Below are 19750 nucleotides of genomic sequence, written 5' to 3'. Positions count from 1 at the left end.
CCTACTATACACTTGCATCCCAAAGGTGCTTTTCCCCAAAAGCAACTGCACTTTCTTGGGGGGGTTTTCTTTGAAAAGATTTCGCTTCTCATCCAACAAGCTTCTTCAGTTCTAACTGAAGTTAGAACTTCTTCAGTTAGAATTGAAGAAGCTTCTTGGATGAGAAGTGAAAGGTTTTCAAAGAAAAAAACCAAGGAAGTCCAATTGCCTTTTGGAAAAAAAGCACCTTTGGGACAACTATGACCTGGATGATTGAGAATCTCCGTAGACAGACCTACACCCTCATTACACAGAAAAGCGGAAACAATCCACAGAATATAACTAAATGTAACTTTTTTGCATCTGGCCTGCAGTGCATAGGGAAGAATGAATAAGGGCAATGAGTTAAGCAGCACTACTACAAACCTAGGCCATAACTAAATGACAGGACAGATCATGGGGGAATCACTTTTTTTTCCTTTTTGGAGAGGGATAAAACCCCACCTTGGATTCTGCATGAGGATCCCATATCTCTAGGCCATATTCCCGTACCCATCTCCACCCCTTGGTGAGCAACATGCTGCGAGTACCTCCTAGTAGACGCCTGGCAACAGGGCAAGGGTTCATTCCATAACATTCATTCAAGCCAGCTTTGCATAAAAAAAAAGTGGGCAACACAAACCTAGCACACTAGTCACTATCTGTAAACACAACACACCCTAATGGCATCAGATTTAGCGTGTCATCCACAGTGTTTGTTAGTTTTGCTTTCACGATCTATTATTACGTTCACATTATGTGACACAGTTAGTGGTGAGGAACATATGCAGAATGTCTTCCTTGTCTTTCCGACAACCAGACGTACGGAACTTGCTTTTCACACCTGCCTTCTTTTTACTGCTCAGCTGGAGGTGGCTCCTTGTGCGCAGCTCCTTCTGAGATTTTCCACAGGTTCAAAGTACACAGTTGTGACCAAGTTGTTGTCTGATGACTGCATACTCGGGAACACGCTGCATACAAAGGTCTCATTTGTCACTCAATTGCCTTTTTCACCTGCATTAAAAATAATCTCTTCTTCTGCTGTCATCGCTAATGAAGGATGGGTTATATTGTCCAGGGTATATACAGGAATGTCGAGATCCTGGAAGACCTGTGTAAGGTGGATAGATCCCATTTCTTTCTAGTTCAGGATTCCTTAGATTAGTTGGCTAAAGGAGAGAGATTTACACAGAAAAGAAGGAAAGAATAATTCAACACTTGCCAGGTTTTTTTTACATGGACAGAGCTAAATATTGCACAAATGGGAATTTCTCTGGCAGGCACTTTTCTCCCCAAACCTTTCCTTATCTTTCAGCTTCGTATACTTCTAGAAACAGAGGGGATTATACCTCTTCGTCATTCTTCTATTGGAAGCCATTCAATAATAATGAAGATTGCATTCCAATCCCATGGGATTTAAATATGAATATACAGCAAGAGGAAAACATCATAGTGTCCAAAACAAAAGAGGAAAAAGTGGTTAAAGAAACAGGATAAATCTATGCCTATGAAATCAATGTGATAGTATTCTTTTCATTATTATCTAACTTAGTTAAACACCTTTGGGAATTCAATAATGCAAAAGGAATACATTCCTGATCAATTATCAACAACCTGGCAACTCGTTTAAAAATATTTTAAAAATACTTTAAATAAAGTATTTTAAAAGAAGTATTTTCTTTTAGTATTTTCATATAAAGAAATGAATTCTAATAGATTTTAGACAGAAGCAGTGGGTTCCTACAACCTGCAATACAGGTAGTCCTCGACTTACGACCTTCATTGAGACCAAAATTTCCATTGCTGAGCAAGGCAGATGACTTTTGCCCCATTGTATGACTTTTTTTTGCCACAGTTGTTAAGCGAATCATTCCAGTTGTTAAGTGAGTCATGCAATCATTAAGCAAACCTGGCTTCCCCCATTGATTTTTCTTGTCTGGGAAGTTTATACATGGCTGGGAAGTTTATACATGAGGATCACGTGACCGCTGTAAATGGATGCTAAATGAATGGTTGTTAAGTCAAGGACAACCCGTATTTGAACATTACTGAAGAAGCTACCATAGCCACCAATCCAAGTCAGTATGAAATACTATAATATGAACAATCTCATAACCTTCATTTTGTTCATTTCTCAGTGACCGTTTGCTGTATTTTCACTTTGTATTGAACAATTGATAAGAGAATCCTGCTTTTTTATTCTTACGCATCTCTGAATGATGCAAAGTGCCTATCTTTCCCAGACATTCATTCAAAGTAGGAATATATACCATATAGTAAACATCCGTCATCTGTAATAGGTTTTTAGTACTCCCGTTCTCTTGCATTTCAATGGTTTCTCTGCTCCAGTCCTGAACACGAGGGTTTTTGGGATATTCTGCATACGGTGACATTTGGAAGTCACCGCTTTTGAAGATGAGTTTGCTTATATCATTTTTATTCTTTCTGAAAAGAAAAATACATTTAGCTGAGGCTAAATAATGTGAAGTGGAAAACATGGATTTGAAAGTGCCCACTTATATACATTGGGTTCAGCTGTGGTGGTGCAGTGGTTAGAATGCAGTATTGCAGGCTGACTCTGCTGACTGCCAGCAGTTCGATCCTGACTGGCTCAAGGTTGACTGAGCCTCCCATCCTTCCAAGGTTGGTAAAATGAGGGCCCAGGTTGTTAGGGCCAATATGCTGACTCTGTAAACAGCCTTAGGGAAGGCTGTAAAGTACTGTGAAGTGGTATATAAGTCTAAGTACTATGCTAGAGGATTATAAAAGATTATTTTTTCTTAGCCTAATCTACCAATTACAGAATTGTGGCTAGGATGTAATACATTGTTTGGACAGAAGGCAGGAAAACAAGAATATCCAACTCAGTGGTGAAATCCAAATTTTTTTACTACCGGTTCTGTGGGCGTGGCTTGGTGGACGTGGTGTGGTGTGGCTTGGTGGGCATGGCAGGGGAAGGATACTGTAAAATCTCCATTCCCACCCCACTCCAGGGGAAGGACACTGCAAAATCTCCATTCCCACCCCACTCCAGGGGAAGGATACTGCAAAATCTCCATTCCCACCCCACTCTGGGGCCAGCCAGAGGTGGTATTTGCCAGTTCTTCGAACTACTCAACATTTCCACTAATGGTTCTCCGAACTACTCAAAATTTCTGTTACCTGTTCTCCAGAACCTGTCAGAACCTGCTGGATTTCACCCGTGATCGAACTCTCTTCTTTAACAACATGAAATAAATAATCTCAAAAAATAATTTCCTCTACTCAGTACTGGAACATCTGCTTATTATTGCCAGCACAAGCTTCACAACATGATTGAAACTGTTTTCTGTCAGCTTGGACCTTCCTGATGTTTGCAAAGCTAACTATTGTTTAAACAGGCAAAGCAAATTGATCAATAAAGATATAATCCATAGGAGCCTTTTCAAAAATTAAAAACTGCTTTTATTTCTCATTAATGTTATTTAAATCATTTAAAAACATCAAAGGATGAGACATTTATGGTACTTACTGGCAGCATGTGACTATGAGAGCTATTCCCATAATGAGCAGAAGTCCCCCTCCAGCTGCTGCAATCACGATAGTGATAAGCTGGTATGCTAAAACAAAGAAGAGGCCATTTTAAGCACCACTCCATTTTTTTTTCCTAGAATGACTAGCAATAAATGTCTGTCAGTTTCCTGTTCTCTGCGAAAAGTCCTTAGCTGGAAACTCTGACCTATGTTGTCCCAAAGATGCTTTTTCAAGAGGCAACTGGAGTTTCTGGTTTTTCTTTGAAGATGTTTCGCTTTTCATCCAAGAAGCTTTTTCACCTCTTGGATGAGAAAAAGCTTGAAGAAGCTTCTTGGATGAGAAGCAAAATGTCTTCAAAGAAAAACCAGAAAGTCCAGTTGCCTCTTGAAAAAAAAGCACCTTTGGGACAACCTGGATGACTGAGAATCTCCCTAGACATCTGACCTATGTTGCGGTCATGGAATGTTTATCTCAATCCAATGTCAGAAGGAAAGATTCAACCAACTCAGATCGTGGAGGAAATCGAACAAAAATCAGCTTGGCTGTGAGGCAATGCTCACATTGCTGAAGCTTAGGAGATGTTAATTTAAAAAACTAATTAAAATATTATATTATTATATTGTCTTTGCAAACTTCTCTTCAGGACAGTCCAAAACTTTGGCTAGTTCAAAAGGCTGTAAGGCAATATGGTTTGGGAGTCACATTCTTTCAAAAGTCCTGCAAAGGCATTCAATCTCTGATCTCAAATAAATGTTTGGGTCATCTTTTAGAATATGAGCCAGGAGAGACCATAAACGTCAATCTATCTGACTCCTCGGATTTAAGATATCCTTGAAGCTATCATTTAATTTAGGGAGCACTAAAGAAAGGATTTTGAAATGACACTGGATCAGAATCCCATATTATGTTCTATCATCTTTCTAGAGTTCTGCTAAATTTCTTTTCTTTCTTTTTAATTCAGTAATTGCCAGGCTCCACCTTAGTGAGACAATTGGGAGCAGCGCCATATCACTCAACAAAACATTTTGTTTCAACTTGAAGGAATTCTGAATTTGTACATAAGCTTATTTTCTCCACCACACCAGTCCTCCAATCATAAGTGGGTGTGAATTTTGTCTCAAATAAACCTTTCACAAAATGAAAATAGCCACATTCCTCTAGTCAGTTGGACTCAAGGGGGCATCCAAATTTTCTGAGCAAATAAATAAATAAATGCAGAAAGGGAGATAGAAGATTTTATAAAGTTATAAATATATTAAACACAATATACTGTAGTATATATTAAAGTGTATTAACATATACTATATTAAAGAGCAACCAAACCTGGAAGAATTGTAAATTTTGAATGCATATTCAATTTAATTATATTTTATATAGATAAATATATAATGTTCGTATATTATATTTAAATTATCTAGGTAAAGATGCTTTTGAGGTAAATACTTTCTAAATTGATTGGTTTTATATAATTATAGGTGATTTGTCACAGATATGTTTATCAGTTATAATCTGCAATGGAAGGAAGTATTAAAATTAAGGAATGCAAATAAAACTAGATAAAATAGGTAAGAACATTGGGACTGGATACGTACGATTCCTGCAGTTGAATCCCCCCAATCCAAATGGACAACTGAAAAGAAAACAGTGGAGATACAGTTTTAGTTTCTTATGTATGAACCCACAACCTGTTCAGTAGGAATCCATTCATCCACAATGAATAAAGTAAAAAGAACCCCTCTCTTGTAAATTCTAATGCTAACACTCTGCCTCCTCCCATGGACTGATTTATCTGAGAACCATTACCACCCTGTGATTCTGGTTCATTCCTCTAAGAGCAACAAATATTGTATGCTTATTACTTTCACAAATAACACAGGGTGATGAGCATATCCACTTTCCTTCTATTTTCCCCAACTATGTGAGGTGAGTTGGGTTGGGTTGAGAGAGTGTGACTGATTCAAGGTCACCCAGCTTGCTTTCATGGCTAAGGCTGGACTTGAACTCACAGTCTTCCCCTTCTAGCCTGGTCCTTAACAACTAGATCAGGGGTCTGCAACCTTAAACACTCAAAGAGCCATTTGGATCCATTTCCCACAGAAAAGAAAACACCGGGAGCCATAAAACTTGGGTGGGAGTGGTCAACTCAATGTCACTCCCATCCAGTCACATGACACCCCCCCCAGCCACGCCTACTCAGGTTTTGTGGCTCCCAGTGTTTTCTGTGGGGAAATGGGTCTCTCTCTCTCTGTCTCTTCCTCCCTCCCTCTCTTTTCTGTTTTTCTCCTTCGTGAGAAGGAGGAGGGTTGTCTTCGGGGAAGCTGCCACCGTGGCTCATGCTCTCTCCTCAGCTGTGGGCCTGTTCCCCTTTCCATCGTACCATCCTCCCAGATCCCATTCCCAGCCCGCCAGCCCTTCTGTTAGTGAGGTTGGCATCGGCCACGGCCAGGTTGGGCCAGTGTCTCAGGGCAGAGAACAGGTCACGCAACTGGGTCAGCAGGGAGCTTCAGGAGAGGGGTCAAAGAGCCACATGCGGCTCCAGAGCTATGGATTGCCAATACTCGAACTAGACCATAGTGGCAGACCTCATTTCCTCTCTGACCTCCTCCCTCCTCCACACAATGGACATAGGCAGCTGAGGACATCTAGGCTTACATTCAATATAATATATTGGGGGAAAAGGGAAAAAAGGCTCCTTATTTTTCATACCTCACACAAGTGTCATTTTCGAGTTTATACCCATCTTCACATGCTAAAAATCAAGAGAAAGAATGTTGATGAATAAAATGCCAATGGCTGAAAAAATATAACGGTTAAGAGTCAAAGGATTACTTCAGCTGTACAATATAAAGGCTTGCTTTTTAAGAAGCTGCAATATCTTGTGCAATACTTTCTCCAAAAACCAGTTTCAAATTGTATTTGTTATGAGACAATAGCAGATATTTTTTGTATGGGTTCCGTAAAATCAAATCTTTTCATTCCCAACAGTGACTCTCAGAGAATACAATGTAAGGGTGGTTTAAGATCATTAAGAAGGTAAAAAGGTGATGGACTTTTTATACAGTATGTGTAAATAAAAGTCAGTTTGTAGTTAAATGTATTTAAACCAACTGACCAGTAGAGGTCAGTATTATTCCACATCGCGGCTGTGATTGAAGACTCAGTATAGAAAAATACATTACAAAGTCAACAGGAGTTCAGCTCAACTCCAAACTTTAATGAGGGGAGGGAGAAAGGGGTTTGAAGACATAAAACCTCTATTTTTTTTTTCCTTTGCAGGGAGAAAAGCAGCTTGGAGGTAATTATAGGTAGGAAATAAACATAGATAAAATAGATACATGGCCCCGACTCATATCTTTGCTCAGTCTTTCAATGGTACAAATGTCACCGGAGATACAGGCACCTATCAGAATGGCCAACATTTGACAAGGAAATCTGGAAGCACTAGGGCAGACTGAAATCAATCAATGGGAAGAACAGCATCTAATCAGATAATTATCACAACATTTCCCAATTAAGCAACTAAGTACAGCGCAACTATGTGGCCCTTGGTGCTCTCTCAGCTTGGTTGCTTTCTTGCAGGCGTTTCATTAACAATGCATTGATTATGTTACCTAGTTTGAGTAATGAAACATCTGCAAGAAAAACAGCCAAGGTCAGAGAGCACCAAAGACTCCTCATTTCAACTCTGAGCTACAGATATTCTCAGTACTTAATGTGACTAAACAGATACTTTCCATTTCAATGATTTTTTTCTTCTTCTGATAATTCCAAACATTTTTGGTGAAATTGGGTAATGAAAGGTGTGCAAGCAAAAAACCAAGCTCAGAGAGCACCAAGGACTCCACAGTTCAGCCATGAGCTACGGATTGTTCTTGTCTATTGACATTGATGATGGCAAAATTCATTTAGTTCCTATAAAATATTCCCTGATTCAGGGAATCATCATTGATTCCTGCTTCTCCATACAGCAGTCATTCCTTGGAGAAATTACCACAACCCACTTGACAAAGAGACTCATATTAGGTAGTCTATGATAACAGATTAAGAGAACTCTGGTAGCACCAGTGGTGAAATCCAATCTTTTTTACTACTGGTTCTGTGGGCGTGGCTTGGTGGGCATGGCAGGGGAAGGATACTGCAAAATCTCCATTCCCTCCCACTCCAGGGGAAGGATACTGCAAAATCTCCATTCCCACCCCACTCCAGGGGGAAGGATTTTACAAAATCTCCATTCTCACCCTACTCTGGGGCCAGCCAGAGGTGATATTTGCTGGTTCTCCGAACTACTCAAAATTTCCGCTACCGGTTCTCCAGAACCTGTCAGAACCTGCTGGATTTCACCCCAGGGTGGCACCCTTTCAAACTGACAATTTGTCAGTTGATGCTAGGATTGGAAATTAGAAAAAATTATGAAATACTAGGATTTGCAGATCAAAGTTGAACACTTACAGAAAATGAAATCTATTGTATAGACCAATTGTGATTGGAACCTCAGAGGCTCAATACTTAAAAGACTACATTGATATCTGGAAATATTTAATTTTTGAGACATAATTTTCCAAAAACAAAACAAAACCCTACCCTAATTGGAACTGCCTATATTCTTAGACACTACCTAAATAATTTTTCAATCCTTGGTCAGGATCTAAAGGTTGAATTATTATGTTTCCACCAGTCTTAGACTGTGAATCTAACTGTAGATTACCCTCATATAATATCCAAACTCAATTATAGTTTATTTAACAAACTATACTTACAAAAACCTGACTTTGCTTGATTTGTATACCCAATCGAAATCTACAATCTAGATCAGTGTTTCTCAATGGATGCTGGCTAGGGAATTCTGGGAGTTCCACACATATTAAAGTTATCAAGCTTGAGAAACACTGATCTAGAATATTTATTTTAGACTGTATTTCTGTGAGTGTTTATATGAGTTCTACAAAGTGTTCTTGGAGCCCATAAAAGTATTTTTTATGGAGCCCATAAAAATGTTTTCCCTAACGGACTGGATTAGATCCAATTTCATTGCAATATCTCACAAATATGCCTTTTTCCTGATTTTCTGTTTTTGTTTGAAATTCAGATTAATGGAAGAGATTGCTACGGCTACAATTGCAAATAAAAAATGGGGTCACATTACTGAAATCTAGATAACATTTGAAAATTTATCTATATTATGGTTCAGTCCAGTGGTGAAATCTGAACCGATTTGGTACCAGTTCGCTCGCTGCGCACCAAATGTACGCTGCATGCACACGCATGTGCAGTATGCACCAAAAGGAGGCATGGAAAGGTAAGTAGAACAGTGAGGGGGGGATCAGCTGTGACACGCAAAGCTAAACCACGCGGCACAGCTGATCGTCGGAAATACCGGTTTGGAGGAACCAGTAGCTTTTTTAAACATTTTTTTACTAAGCTTTTTTTTACTACCGGTTAACGTGAACCGGTAGTTTTTATCATTACCGCTTCACCTGAACCAGAGCGAACCGGTAGCATTTCACCCCTGGTTCAGTCGGCATAGAATTGAATGTCCCTGTAGATGCACAGAGGGTAAAATTTTGTTTTGCAGCAAATGGAACTTATTCTGATGAGACCTTCAGTAAATGGCATTGGCTCCAGTTGTGGATTATCCACTTTGGGGGACGAAAACAATTCATACTTTTCAGACAATGGAAAGAGCTGAGCATAAAGATCAATTGCCTTTTTTTAACTTCCCTAGGAAATCAGACAAAACAAAGACAGAAATAACTGCACAATGTAATCTCTAAAAATGTAATTTTCATTATGGGCGTAGTGGACTCCTCCCTGGCCTGTTCCCTTTTATTTTATTTATTTTTCTGGCTATGCAAAAAGATAATATGATTGCTTCAGAGAGAGCGGGCAGAAGACAATATCCCCAATATCTCCACTCTAGTTAAATAAAAGACCGAGAAACCCAGTAAGCTCTTAATACTTATTCAGAGAGCAGATTTCCTTAGCATGCATAGAAAGGCAAGGAATTGTGTTGATCTGCATAAAATCCTTTGAACTGGAACCAAAAGATTAAAAAGACCAGTCCCAGACACCTAGCTGTGTAAGGCACAATACCTCTGCATGAATGATCCAGTTTGTTATATTTGAAATACCCAGGTTTGCACTGGCAAACGGCAATGCCATCCAAGTCTACACACACCGAAGTCCCTCTGTCACATTCCGGATCTTTATGTTTACATAGACCACCAACTAAAAAGAGAGAAAGAGAGAGGGGGAGGGGAAATACATTTACAGTGTTATAACTTTGCTTGGAAAGAAAAAAAAAGCATCTTTACTGGATTCTTGCTTTGCAAATTACAACTTTTACTTGATTCTGTACTTAGTTTCCCTTCTGAGATGTCAACGTAAAGGACCAAGAAAAATTATGCTTTGTTCATCTCGCAAAGAAAAAAAATAACAAACCTCATCTTGTTTTCTTTCGAGTTATACCAATAAAGCTAAAATCACAGCTGGGAGGGCAGAATTTTTGATGTCCCAAAGTGCTTTCTTGTCTTTATCTAAACTGTACGCAACTAAGAGTCCCATCCAAATAAAAGCAACTGTAAGAATATACCCAACTCTGCTGCCAAGCAAAATAGGCATTAAAATAAGGAGTTTAACTGAAATGAACTTCTTCTCTATTAACACTTTTTCTGAGGATGAGACTAGAGAAGATTTCTTCGCTCTTCCTTGAGTTGCAGAATTTCTGTGTGAAATTTAGCACACAATGCCAGTTAGCTTACTTTTAGAGATAGGAAATGTTACGTCTCTCTGCTTTCTTTTTTGATTATTATATTATATACACCCCATGAGAAAAACTCACACTAAAGATGTGGGATTTACATTTATCTACCTTGGCAATTTTCTACATTGGTATTTCGGTTTTTGTTTTTCTGATTTGTGTGTTTTCTCTGCATGCCTTTCATGAGGTGCCAAGCAGACTAATCCTTTTCATAAAGTATCTCAAGGGCAATTGTGTGATTACAGTAGTGCTTTAACAGACTACGGATCTCCACCAATAGATTAACACTCTTGAAAAATCTAACTAATCGCAATGTCTTTGTAACTGCTATCTTTTTGTTTTTGTTTTAAATGTATCCTCCCTGTTATTTGATTCTCAGAACTGTGCGCAGGTCATTAGAGACACGTTCAAATGTATCTCTGAGATGAAAGGCCTCACATACAATGAAAACAGCCTTCCCATGTATAGAGTATTTTTTTTATAATGAGACAAATGACACATGTCAGAACAGACTCGATCTTTGCATTCCAGCCTCTAGACGTTTTGAGATATCTCCAACTTCAACTAAGACAGCTATGAAGAAAATGTTTTTGTTTATTGTAAATAAACTTATTTCGAAACACTTTTTTTTTTTAGAAACTCTACACTATTTACCTCTATAGAGCTGGGTCAAGTTAGAGATGAACTGGCAGGGTAGGGTGGGAGCTTTGCAGGCTCGGATCCGGCTTTGCACTGTGCTGATTACTTCAGAAAAGGTGACGTTGGAAGCCATGGAAAAGGTGCTCAGGATGGATATTTGAACAGTACCTTCCTGCCTGAAGAGAGAGTGAGCCATTTAAAGTTACCTGCTCTTCCTCCAATTGTGGAAGCATAACATAGAAAATTTTAAGTCAGACCATTGGAATGTTGTATATATACATATACATATACATATACATATACATATACATATACATATACATATACATATACATATACATATACACGGAACGTTTAAAAGTTTAAAATTTTTTATTTTAAAACTTGTGCTAAGCTTTCATTAGCTCCTACCGACTTCGTCAGAGTATAAAATTCCCATTTATACTCTGACGAAGTCGGTAGGGGCCGCCGAAAGCTTAGCACAAGTTTTAAAATAAAAAATTTTAAACTTTTAAACGTTCCGGAGATCGTGATGTCTATCGCCTCTTCTATAACTATACCTGGAACTCGCATTTTTAGGACAATTCGTTATATATATATATATATATATATATATATATATATATATATATATATATATATATATATATATATATATATATATATATATGATGATACCTCCCGCCTACCAGCCATTTGGAAACCCGCCCTTATTGACAAACGAGTCCCTAACACAAAGAATGACACCAGACCCACACTCACGAGAGCCACACAGGATGCAACCACCACACATCCACGCAGAAAGCAGACTCAAACCCACACTGAGGATGAGACACGACCCTGGACCAGAAGCCAGACCGCAGCTGCATTATTAGCCCCTTTAAACCCCTCCAATCCATACATGAAGCAGACTGACACCCACCATGAAGAGTTGGCACGGCCACGAACACGAAGCCAAACAACAGCAACACAGCTCACCAGCTCAAATCCCCCTGCTACTCAGACTAACCTGAGCACAACCAAGCCCCCACCTAAACAGAACACACACCCATCCAATCAGAGCACAGCCAACCCCCCATCCAATCAGAGCACAGCCAAACCCCCAACCAATCAGAACACACCTCCGCCCAATCAGAACACAGCCAAGCTCCCACCCAATCAGTTCACACCCCCACTGGCAGTTAAAAGGAAGAAACACATTGCTCCTTGAAGCACGAAGCCGAGAACACCAGTCTGAAGATGACGAATGAGACTTTGTTGAAACGTTGCCAAGAAACCTCCAATTTTACACGGGAGAAAACCCGAATAACCAAAGACTTACATACAAACACCCGCGAAAACCTCAGAAAACATATATATATATATATATATATATATCATATATTATATATATACCATGTTTCCCCAAAAATAAGACCCAACTGGAAAATAAGCCCTAGCATGATTTTTCAGGATGCTCGTAATATAAGCCCTACCCACAAAATAAGCCCCAGTTAAGCTCATCAGCCAGATGCATTTAGTACCATATTTCCCCGAAAATAAGACCTAACAGGAAAATAAGCCCTAATGTGTCTTTTGGAGCCAAAAATAATACTGTATAAGACCCAGGGGAACTTGGGGGAAGCACAGGTGCGCGCACACACACATACACACACACACACACCAGCCATATCAATAAGGAAGGGGGGAAAATATAAAATTATACCCCAGCTCTTTCACTGTGATATGCTCCTTACCTTGAGGCTTTAACAGTTGAAGTATAATAACCAGGAACTGTTGAAAGGGATTCGTTCAGCTGAAAACAAGGGGAAAAAAAGCTCAACCAAGAATTCTAAGTTCGGCAATGATGCCTTGAACCCAGGACTTACCCAGGATCCAATATAGCCACCCAACTGCCAATGGCATATAGTTGCCCTCTTATAGCTTGCCCATTTCTTCCCTTTCTCTCTGAATACTGAGAGCATCAGGAGATTTTATTAAAATTTTCAAAAATGGCCTCACACAAGATGCCATTATAAAAAAAGTTATTTAAAGGACAATTATTACACTCACCAGGTTTATGATAACACTTTCAATTTGATGTAGTTCTGCATAGGTCCCTTCAGTTGTGTTAAACGTTAGTGGAAAGTGACCAACAAACGTCCTTACTGTGGATGAGAGAACACCTTGTTAATTAATACTAAAACTAGATCAATGGTGGGTTGCCACCGGTTCAGACCGGTTCATAAGAACTGGTAGTAAAACCGGTGGGAGGCCCCACCCACCATCCCAGATGTCATCATTGACGATCTGCACATGCGCAGAAGCAAGGCACATGCATGAGCGAAGCGAGCATGCTTGTGCGATCCCGTTGCGAACCGGTAGTAAAAGTAAGTAGAACCCACCCCTGGACTAGATCCCTCCCCCACTCTTTCTCTCATACATACAGACATATTCACTTTTACGCCTTTTCTTTGCAAAATAAGGTAGAAACATGACTTTTGATATGTAAGTCAGGGCTTTGACTTTATGGGCTAAGCTGCATTTGTACAAAAGATGCAAAGACATAGAAATCATCTATAGAAGGATACAACCAAGAGTGGGTATCATCCTCATTATTTTGACTTCTAACCTGCCTTATGGCGCATTGGGCATGCCTGGCATCTACTACCTTTCCCTTCTAATGGTATTTTTCCCCTTTGCAAAATTCCCAGCTGCTTTCCTAACAGCAAAAAAGATACTTTTCTGAGAATATTCCAGGCGCTGGTGGAAGGACATTAAGGCAAGAACAGCCTGATGTAACTTGGGTGACCTACAAGGATGTGGATTTCAATTGCCCAATTTTCCCCAAATTCTAGGAATTAAAATTCTGGGAGGGTGCTTCAGTCTGGGAAGGTTGCTAGAGAGGCCAAATAACTAAGGTTGGACAGACTATCAGTATTGGGGGGTAGGGAGAGAAAGTTGGTAATCTATGGGGTAAGGAATGACAGAAAGCTAGAAAAAGAACTTGGCTAGGAATTGTGGGGATAAAAGAGTTTTGAGATAGAATGATTTTGCTATAAATATGGAGAGGTCTAGAATCAGCTAAGCATCAAAGTCCGTAGTCTGTGGCCATGATCGTTTGCATTCCCAACCTATTACAGAGCTTAGGTTGACTCAGAAGGCTCTTATCCCCAAGGGAGTGTATCACTGGTGAACTCTCATGCTGTCTTGATAGGGATAGTCCTGTGTTTTTCATTCGTAGCAAGAAGAGCGATGAGTTAAAGTACAAGAGTCTGTGGAGATTCTCAGTCATCCAGGTCATGGTTGTCCCAAAGGTGCTTTTTTTTCAACAGGCAACTGGACTTTCTGTTTTTTCTTTGAATACGTTTCGCTTCTCATCCAAGAAACTTCTTTAGCTCTGAACCGGATGGTGAGGAATGGAAGGATTTATACGTCTAAAAGGATGCAAATGACCAGCTGTCTGCAAGGAATATAAATCCTCCCATTCCCCACCATCCAGTCAAAGCTGAAGGAGCTTCTTGGATGAGAAGCGAAATGTCTTCAAAGAAAAATCAGAAAGTCCAGTTGCCTCTTGAAAAAAACCTACCTTTGGTGCAACCTGAAGAGCTTTATTTGAGTTTTCACACACATTCACCTTTTCAGGATTGTTGATTTCAGTGGAGAACATGGGAGAAAACTATGACACAGGATGCAGTGAGAAGAAGAGTAGGAAGATTCAAATAAGTATTTTAACCTGAAGTTGTCATAGTCTTAAAAAAAGATCTTAGTTTAAATCATATGAATAGTGTCCAGTGCTGCAGCTGGTACCACATGAACTGGGTTTGTGTGTGTATGTTTTAACAATGGCAGTTGAACCAATCGTCAAATCAGTGTTTAAGACACATGCTTCTCATATTCTTATTTACAGTATCTATATACATTTTTTAATAACATGACACGCCAGTACAGATGCCAATGTGGAAATTCTGGCTCTGAGGTGGAACTGCTGCTGCTCTGACTGCAGGTTGGCAGGCAACTACTTGGCATTCCTCTTCTGGCAACCTTAAAATGGCAGTTGGCATGCTTCAACTGTTTTCTCGGTGCTTTATGTCTGAAATTACACTGATGTGAAGGCAAGTATTCTCAATGTGGTTTTGCTGCTGCTGTCCAGAAGAATAGGGCTCTCCAACCTTTGGGCTTGTGGACTTCAACTCCCAGCATAGCTGGCTGAGGAATTCTGGGACTTGAAGTCCACAAGTCTTAAGGTCGCCAAGGTTGGAAACTCCTGAAGAAGAAAATATGGCCACTGAAGTGACATGAATCCCATACCTGTCAGTAACTTGAATGTAATAATCTTGCCCAAAGATCATAAGTTAGGCTTAGTTCTGAAGTTCAAAGTCAACTGTACTGCCAAGAATTCTCCTGATTATTATATAATCAAACTGACAATATCAGAAATCTAATATATATGGTAAAGTAATAGAATGTACAGTGTCAAATTAAGGTCACTAATCAGCAAAATGAAGTTAGGGTTAGGGTTAAATACATTTTTGGTAAAAAAAACCCCATTTTTTACAATGACAATATTTTAGCTATTATTATTTTGCTCCTTGGCTCTTACCCAAGTTGCATTTTCCTTTTCCCATCTGATAGCCCAAGGAACAAATGCATTGGAATGAACCTTGTACACGAGTGCATGTAGACATAGGTGGACAAGGATTAGGCAGGCATTCATCTACATCTGAAACAGAAGAGAGAAAAAGGAGTAAAATGGCCATTGTAGAATGGCCACCTATGTCTTCAATAGAAAGCACAGGGTGTACAGAGAAACAGTTGAATTATGACAAAGTGAATGACTGGACCATACATACAGCCATCCAGATACTGATGTTATGGAGATCACTGAATTTCTGTGGCACAATCTAAGGCAGGGGTGGGCAACTGTGGCCCTTTTACAACCTGTGGACTTCAACTCCCAGAATTCCTGAGACAGCCAAGCTGGCTCAGGAATTCTGGGAGTTGAAGTCCACAGGTCATAAAGGGGCCATATTTGCCCACCCTTGATCTAAGGGATTGGAGACTGGCAGAACCTAATGAGATATAGGTTACTTACCTTGGAACTAGCAAAAGGCCAGCTCAGGATTTAGCCTTCTTCCAGCTCCAGATAGAAAAGAAAACTTTAGAGGGATTAATCACTTTAGCAAAAAAAATCTTTATGCCAGTAGGCCAGAGCTGATAAAATTAAACTTTACATCATTTATAGAAGAAAGGGCTGGACCTGTTTGAAATCCTGTACAATTATCAAATCATTTCCTTGCTGGTTATGGCATTACTTTCAGCTTCTCCGATATTGGGATACCACAAGTTGCACTTGGTATCATACGGATTTATTTTCTGGAAGACAGCCTATGACACCTAGTAATAATATTGGCCACTTGATGGTAAAGACAAAGTTTCTCTTCTCAAACAAGGGACTTGAAATAGACCTCAAGTACTCAAAATGGTGATTTCAGATTACACGATGATTACATGAATTCTGTAATTGTAAATGCCTATTGCAAACATTTATTAGGAGACTTGAGCACTTGCGCAATAAAATTATTTTCAGGAATGATAGATAATTTTAAAAAGGTGTTACTGTGGATTTTACTCTGCTAGTTGTTGCTGACTATAGGGGGTAGTGCTCATCTCCGTTTCAAGACCATTGAGCCAGCGTTGTCCGAAGATATTTCCAGAGTCTTGTGGCCAATATGATGTCACAGAGTGCTGTTACCTTCCCACTGTAGTGGTACCTATTTATCTACTTGCATTAGCAAGCTGCTAGGTTGGCAGGAACTGAGGCGAGGATGGGAGCTCCCCCTGTCGTGCTGCGCCTGGGTCTCAAACCTGGCTTTCCAACAAGCCCAGCTTCTTAACTGCTGAGCTGCCTTATAGTAGATAATATACTTTGAGATTTCTTTTCACCTTCTTCCACTTAATTAAATTGCATATGCCTTTGTGATTATAGAAAAGAGTCAACATTTCCACCATTATTTAGCAATATGTTTAAGTGTTTCTTTGCATATTTGCTGCTATTTGTTTTTAAGAAATTGACCTACACATATTATTTTTTGTCTAGCCTTTTCATAGCTTAAAGATTTTCCTTCCCCATTTTCAAATAACTTTTAATTCTATATGGCATCTTTACATCTTACTCTGATCTCCATGAAATTCAAATACTTTTTTTAATCTATGCAAAGTGCTCCCATTCCAGTATGCAATTATCTACCACAAGTTAAATTCATTTTTCAAGCCAATGTTGTTTCCAACATTTGCAAACAAAAGTACCTTTTCCATAGACAGTTGGAGATATCTTTGAGCTTCCTAGATTCACAGTCGTGGCTGGTCCGGAAGGAATCAGTGAAGCAGGAAAAGACTGAACAGTGGTTTTTTGAGAAGTTAAAGTGTAGGGAGACGAGGTAATAACAACCCTGGGCACTGTGGTTTTCACAGTAGTTGTACTGCTCTTTTCCACCATTTTTGTGGGAATTCCAGGGGAAGAAGATATTTCAGTAGGAGAGGGCAATGGAACTTTTTGAAGCTTTGTAGTGAACAAATAATTCATAGTTGATGCTGAAGTAGGCAATCTTCCAGGTGTGTGTGTTATTTCTGTAGGTTTTTTGCCTATGGTTACTGTTGATGAAGGGAAAGTATCCTTTTGAGGGGTTGTATGCAACGGTATAGCTGTAGTTGCTTTTGCTGACTCAGAAGTAGTGGTCATTTCCTGGAAATAGGGTGAAGAGGTAGTTGTAATGGGTTCATTCTCAATACTGATTCCTGGGAGAGTAAGTGTCCGTCCCTTCGTTTCCTCTTGGGAAGTTGTTCTTTGCGAAGAACGGTGGGCAGGCTGTTCAGTAATTTCAGTCAGAAGAGAAGTTCCAGTTGCCATCAGAATAGTGTTGTTCACCAATGGATGCACCGTAGTTGGGTGGTTGTATTCGCCATGGGAAGTTCCTGTCGTGCGTAGTTCTGCTCCAGTTGTTCCTTCAGGCTCAGTCATAGAAACACTTGTTTCAAGACTTTCACTAGGCTGTAACAACGAAGGTGTTGAAGAAAGTGAAGGCAACACAGAGGGAAAGAAAGGCAATGTGGGTGGTTTTGTGGATGAGAACATGGGCGAAAATGTCATTAGAGATGTGGGTGGAGATGATGATAATGGTAACGGGAAAGTAGAAAAAGAGGATGGGACAGAAGACTTGGCTGAGGAAAACGAAGTGGATGGGTGAACTGGTGGAAGTGAATCCTGCTCTGACAGCCTTGTAGAGGAAGATGAAAATGACAAGCTGTCAGTGGATGCAGATTCTGATTCTAAGTAATACTGAGTTGTGTGCAGTTCACTCACTGTAGACGAATACTCTGGTGTTTTCAGGGAATGAACTGCCAAAGGCTCTGTTGAATTTTCAGAAAAATCCATCTCACTTGAAAAGAAAGACTGAACTGACTCGGAAGCGCTGGATATTTCCACAGAGTAAGTGGAACTTCCTGAGGAATCAGCTGAGGTGCTGTTGTTTGGAAGAGACAGCAATGTCCTTTCTCCACCCTTGGCAAAGGTAGTTAAGGTGTATGTGCTGTCAGTATGAGAAACAGAGGTCTGCTTCCCAAAGTCAGTTCCACTCATTGGTTGGTATTCTGTTCCAGTGTCTGAAAAAGAAACAAACCACAATTAAGTATTGAGATAAATTTTCTATTCATAAAATAAAAATGAAAGAGATGATGGTCTAAGGCAGGGCTGTTAAACTCCTGGCCCGTGGGCCGAATGTGTCACGCTCTGGCCACGCCCACATCCAGTTTAGCGAAGGGGGAAAAAGTCCAGATACATCACATGACGCTGCCATGACGCCGTGAGTTTGACACCCCTGGTCTAAGGTACACTTCAAAATAAATTCCATAATCCTGGAATTTCTACTTTCCTGTTTACAGGTTCAGAGCATTCCAAACCAAGGAATGGATGATCTTATTACACTGCCTGCTTTCTGTGATTTCTTTGGCAGGTCTTTTGTCCCACTGTCTTCTTAGGTAGGGACTTCTGAGATCTGGTCAGACAGAAGGTGTATGTTTTGGGAGTCACTTTTATACCAAAGGACATGCGATAGCAAGGATGTGCTAGGACATGGCTAGACTTTACCATTCCACAGGATGTGAAATGTCAGGGTATTCACACTGATCATTGGTCTTTCTGCAATAGTTTTGCCATGTCAAATTACTATGGCACACTGTTCTTCTGAATCCTCTCATACATTCTGGGACTCAAGAGAATGCTTTCTAACTCTATTACAATTAAATAATAAGACTAATAATGTATAAATAGGAGTAGAACGACTGTAATCAATGAAGGCAAAGCTAATAATAATAATAGTAATAGGTGCCTTGGGTGCAATCCCAAAACAATGGAGCATCACTTGCACACGACCAGCATTGACAAAATCACCACTGATCAATTGCAAAAGGCAGCTTGATTTGGAACAGCTTACATCCTGTGATGGTGCCTTTAACACCATCAAACAACATTATCTGCCTATCCCAGGTTCTTGGGAGGGACTCAATAGGTTAACAAAAATGACAAATCCAGTCTAAACACCTGGTTGACTCTACCTAACAGTAGAGTATTTGTTACAAAGAAACTCAACATTAAGAAAACTAAAATCATAGCATCCGGCCCTCTCAATTCCTGGCAAATAGATGGGAAAGAAATGGAGGTAGTGACAGATTTTATTTTCCTGGGCTCCAAGATTACCGCAAATGGGGACTGCAGCCAAGAAATTAAAAGACGCTTATTCCTGGGTGGAAAAGCTATGGCAAATCTAGACAGCATACTAAAAAGCA

General features: G+C 39.8%; 1 protein-coding gene across 1 annotated transcript in view; it reads right to left on the bottom strand.

Moving 5' to 3' along the window:
• Positions 1–208: 208 nt before the first annotated feature.
• LOC139310293 (uncharacterized) overlaps positions 209–19750 on the bottom strand; it is an 89184-nt gene continuing 69642 nt past the window's right edge. The window contains exons 15-25 of the mRNA XM_070934456.1: positions 17216–18568; positions 15510–15629; positions 12980–13074; positions 12664–12722; positions 10943–11103; positions 9622–9756; positions 6238–6280; positions 5124–5161; positions 3530–3617; positions 2289–2463; positions 209–1187 (exon numbers count right to left, since the gene is read on the bottom strand). Coding sequence (XP_070790557.1) covers positions 1038–1187; positions 2289–2463; positions 3530–3617; positions 5124–5161; positions 6238–6280; positions 9622–9756; positions 10943–11103; positions 12664–12722; positions 12980–13074; positions 15510–15629; positions 17216–18568 — 2417 coding nt within the window. The 3' untranslated portion in view covers positions 209–1037. The remainder of the gene's footprint in view (positions 1188–2288; positions 2464–3529; positions 3618–5123; positions 5162–6237; positions 6281–9621; positions 9757–10942; positions 11104–12663; positions 12723–12979; positions 13075–15509; positions 15630–17215; positions 18569–19750) is intronic.

The sequence above is a fragment of the Pituophis catenifer genome, unplaced genomic scaffold, assembly GCF_029215685.1.
Source record: "Pituophis catenifer annectens isolate HBS135680 unplaced genomic scaffold, rPitCat1.0.hap2 SCAF_1, whole genome shotgun sequence".
NCBI classification, from domain to species: Eukaryota; Metazoa; Chordata; class Lepidosauria; order Squamata; family Colubridae; genus Pituophis; species Pituophis catenifer.
This window is presented reverse-complemented; position numbering and strand designations above follow the sequence as displayed.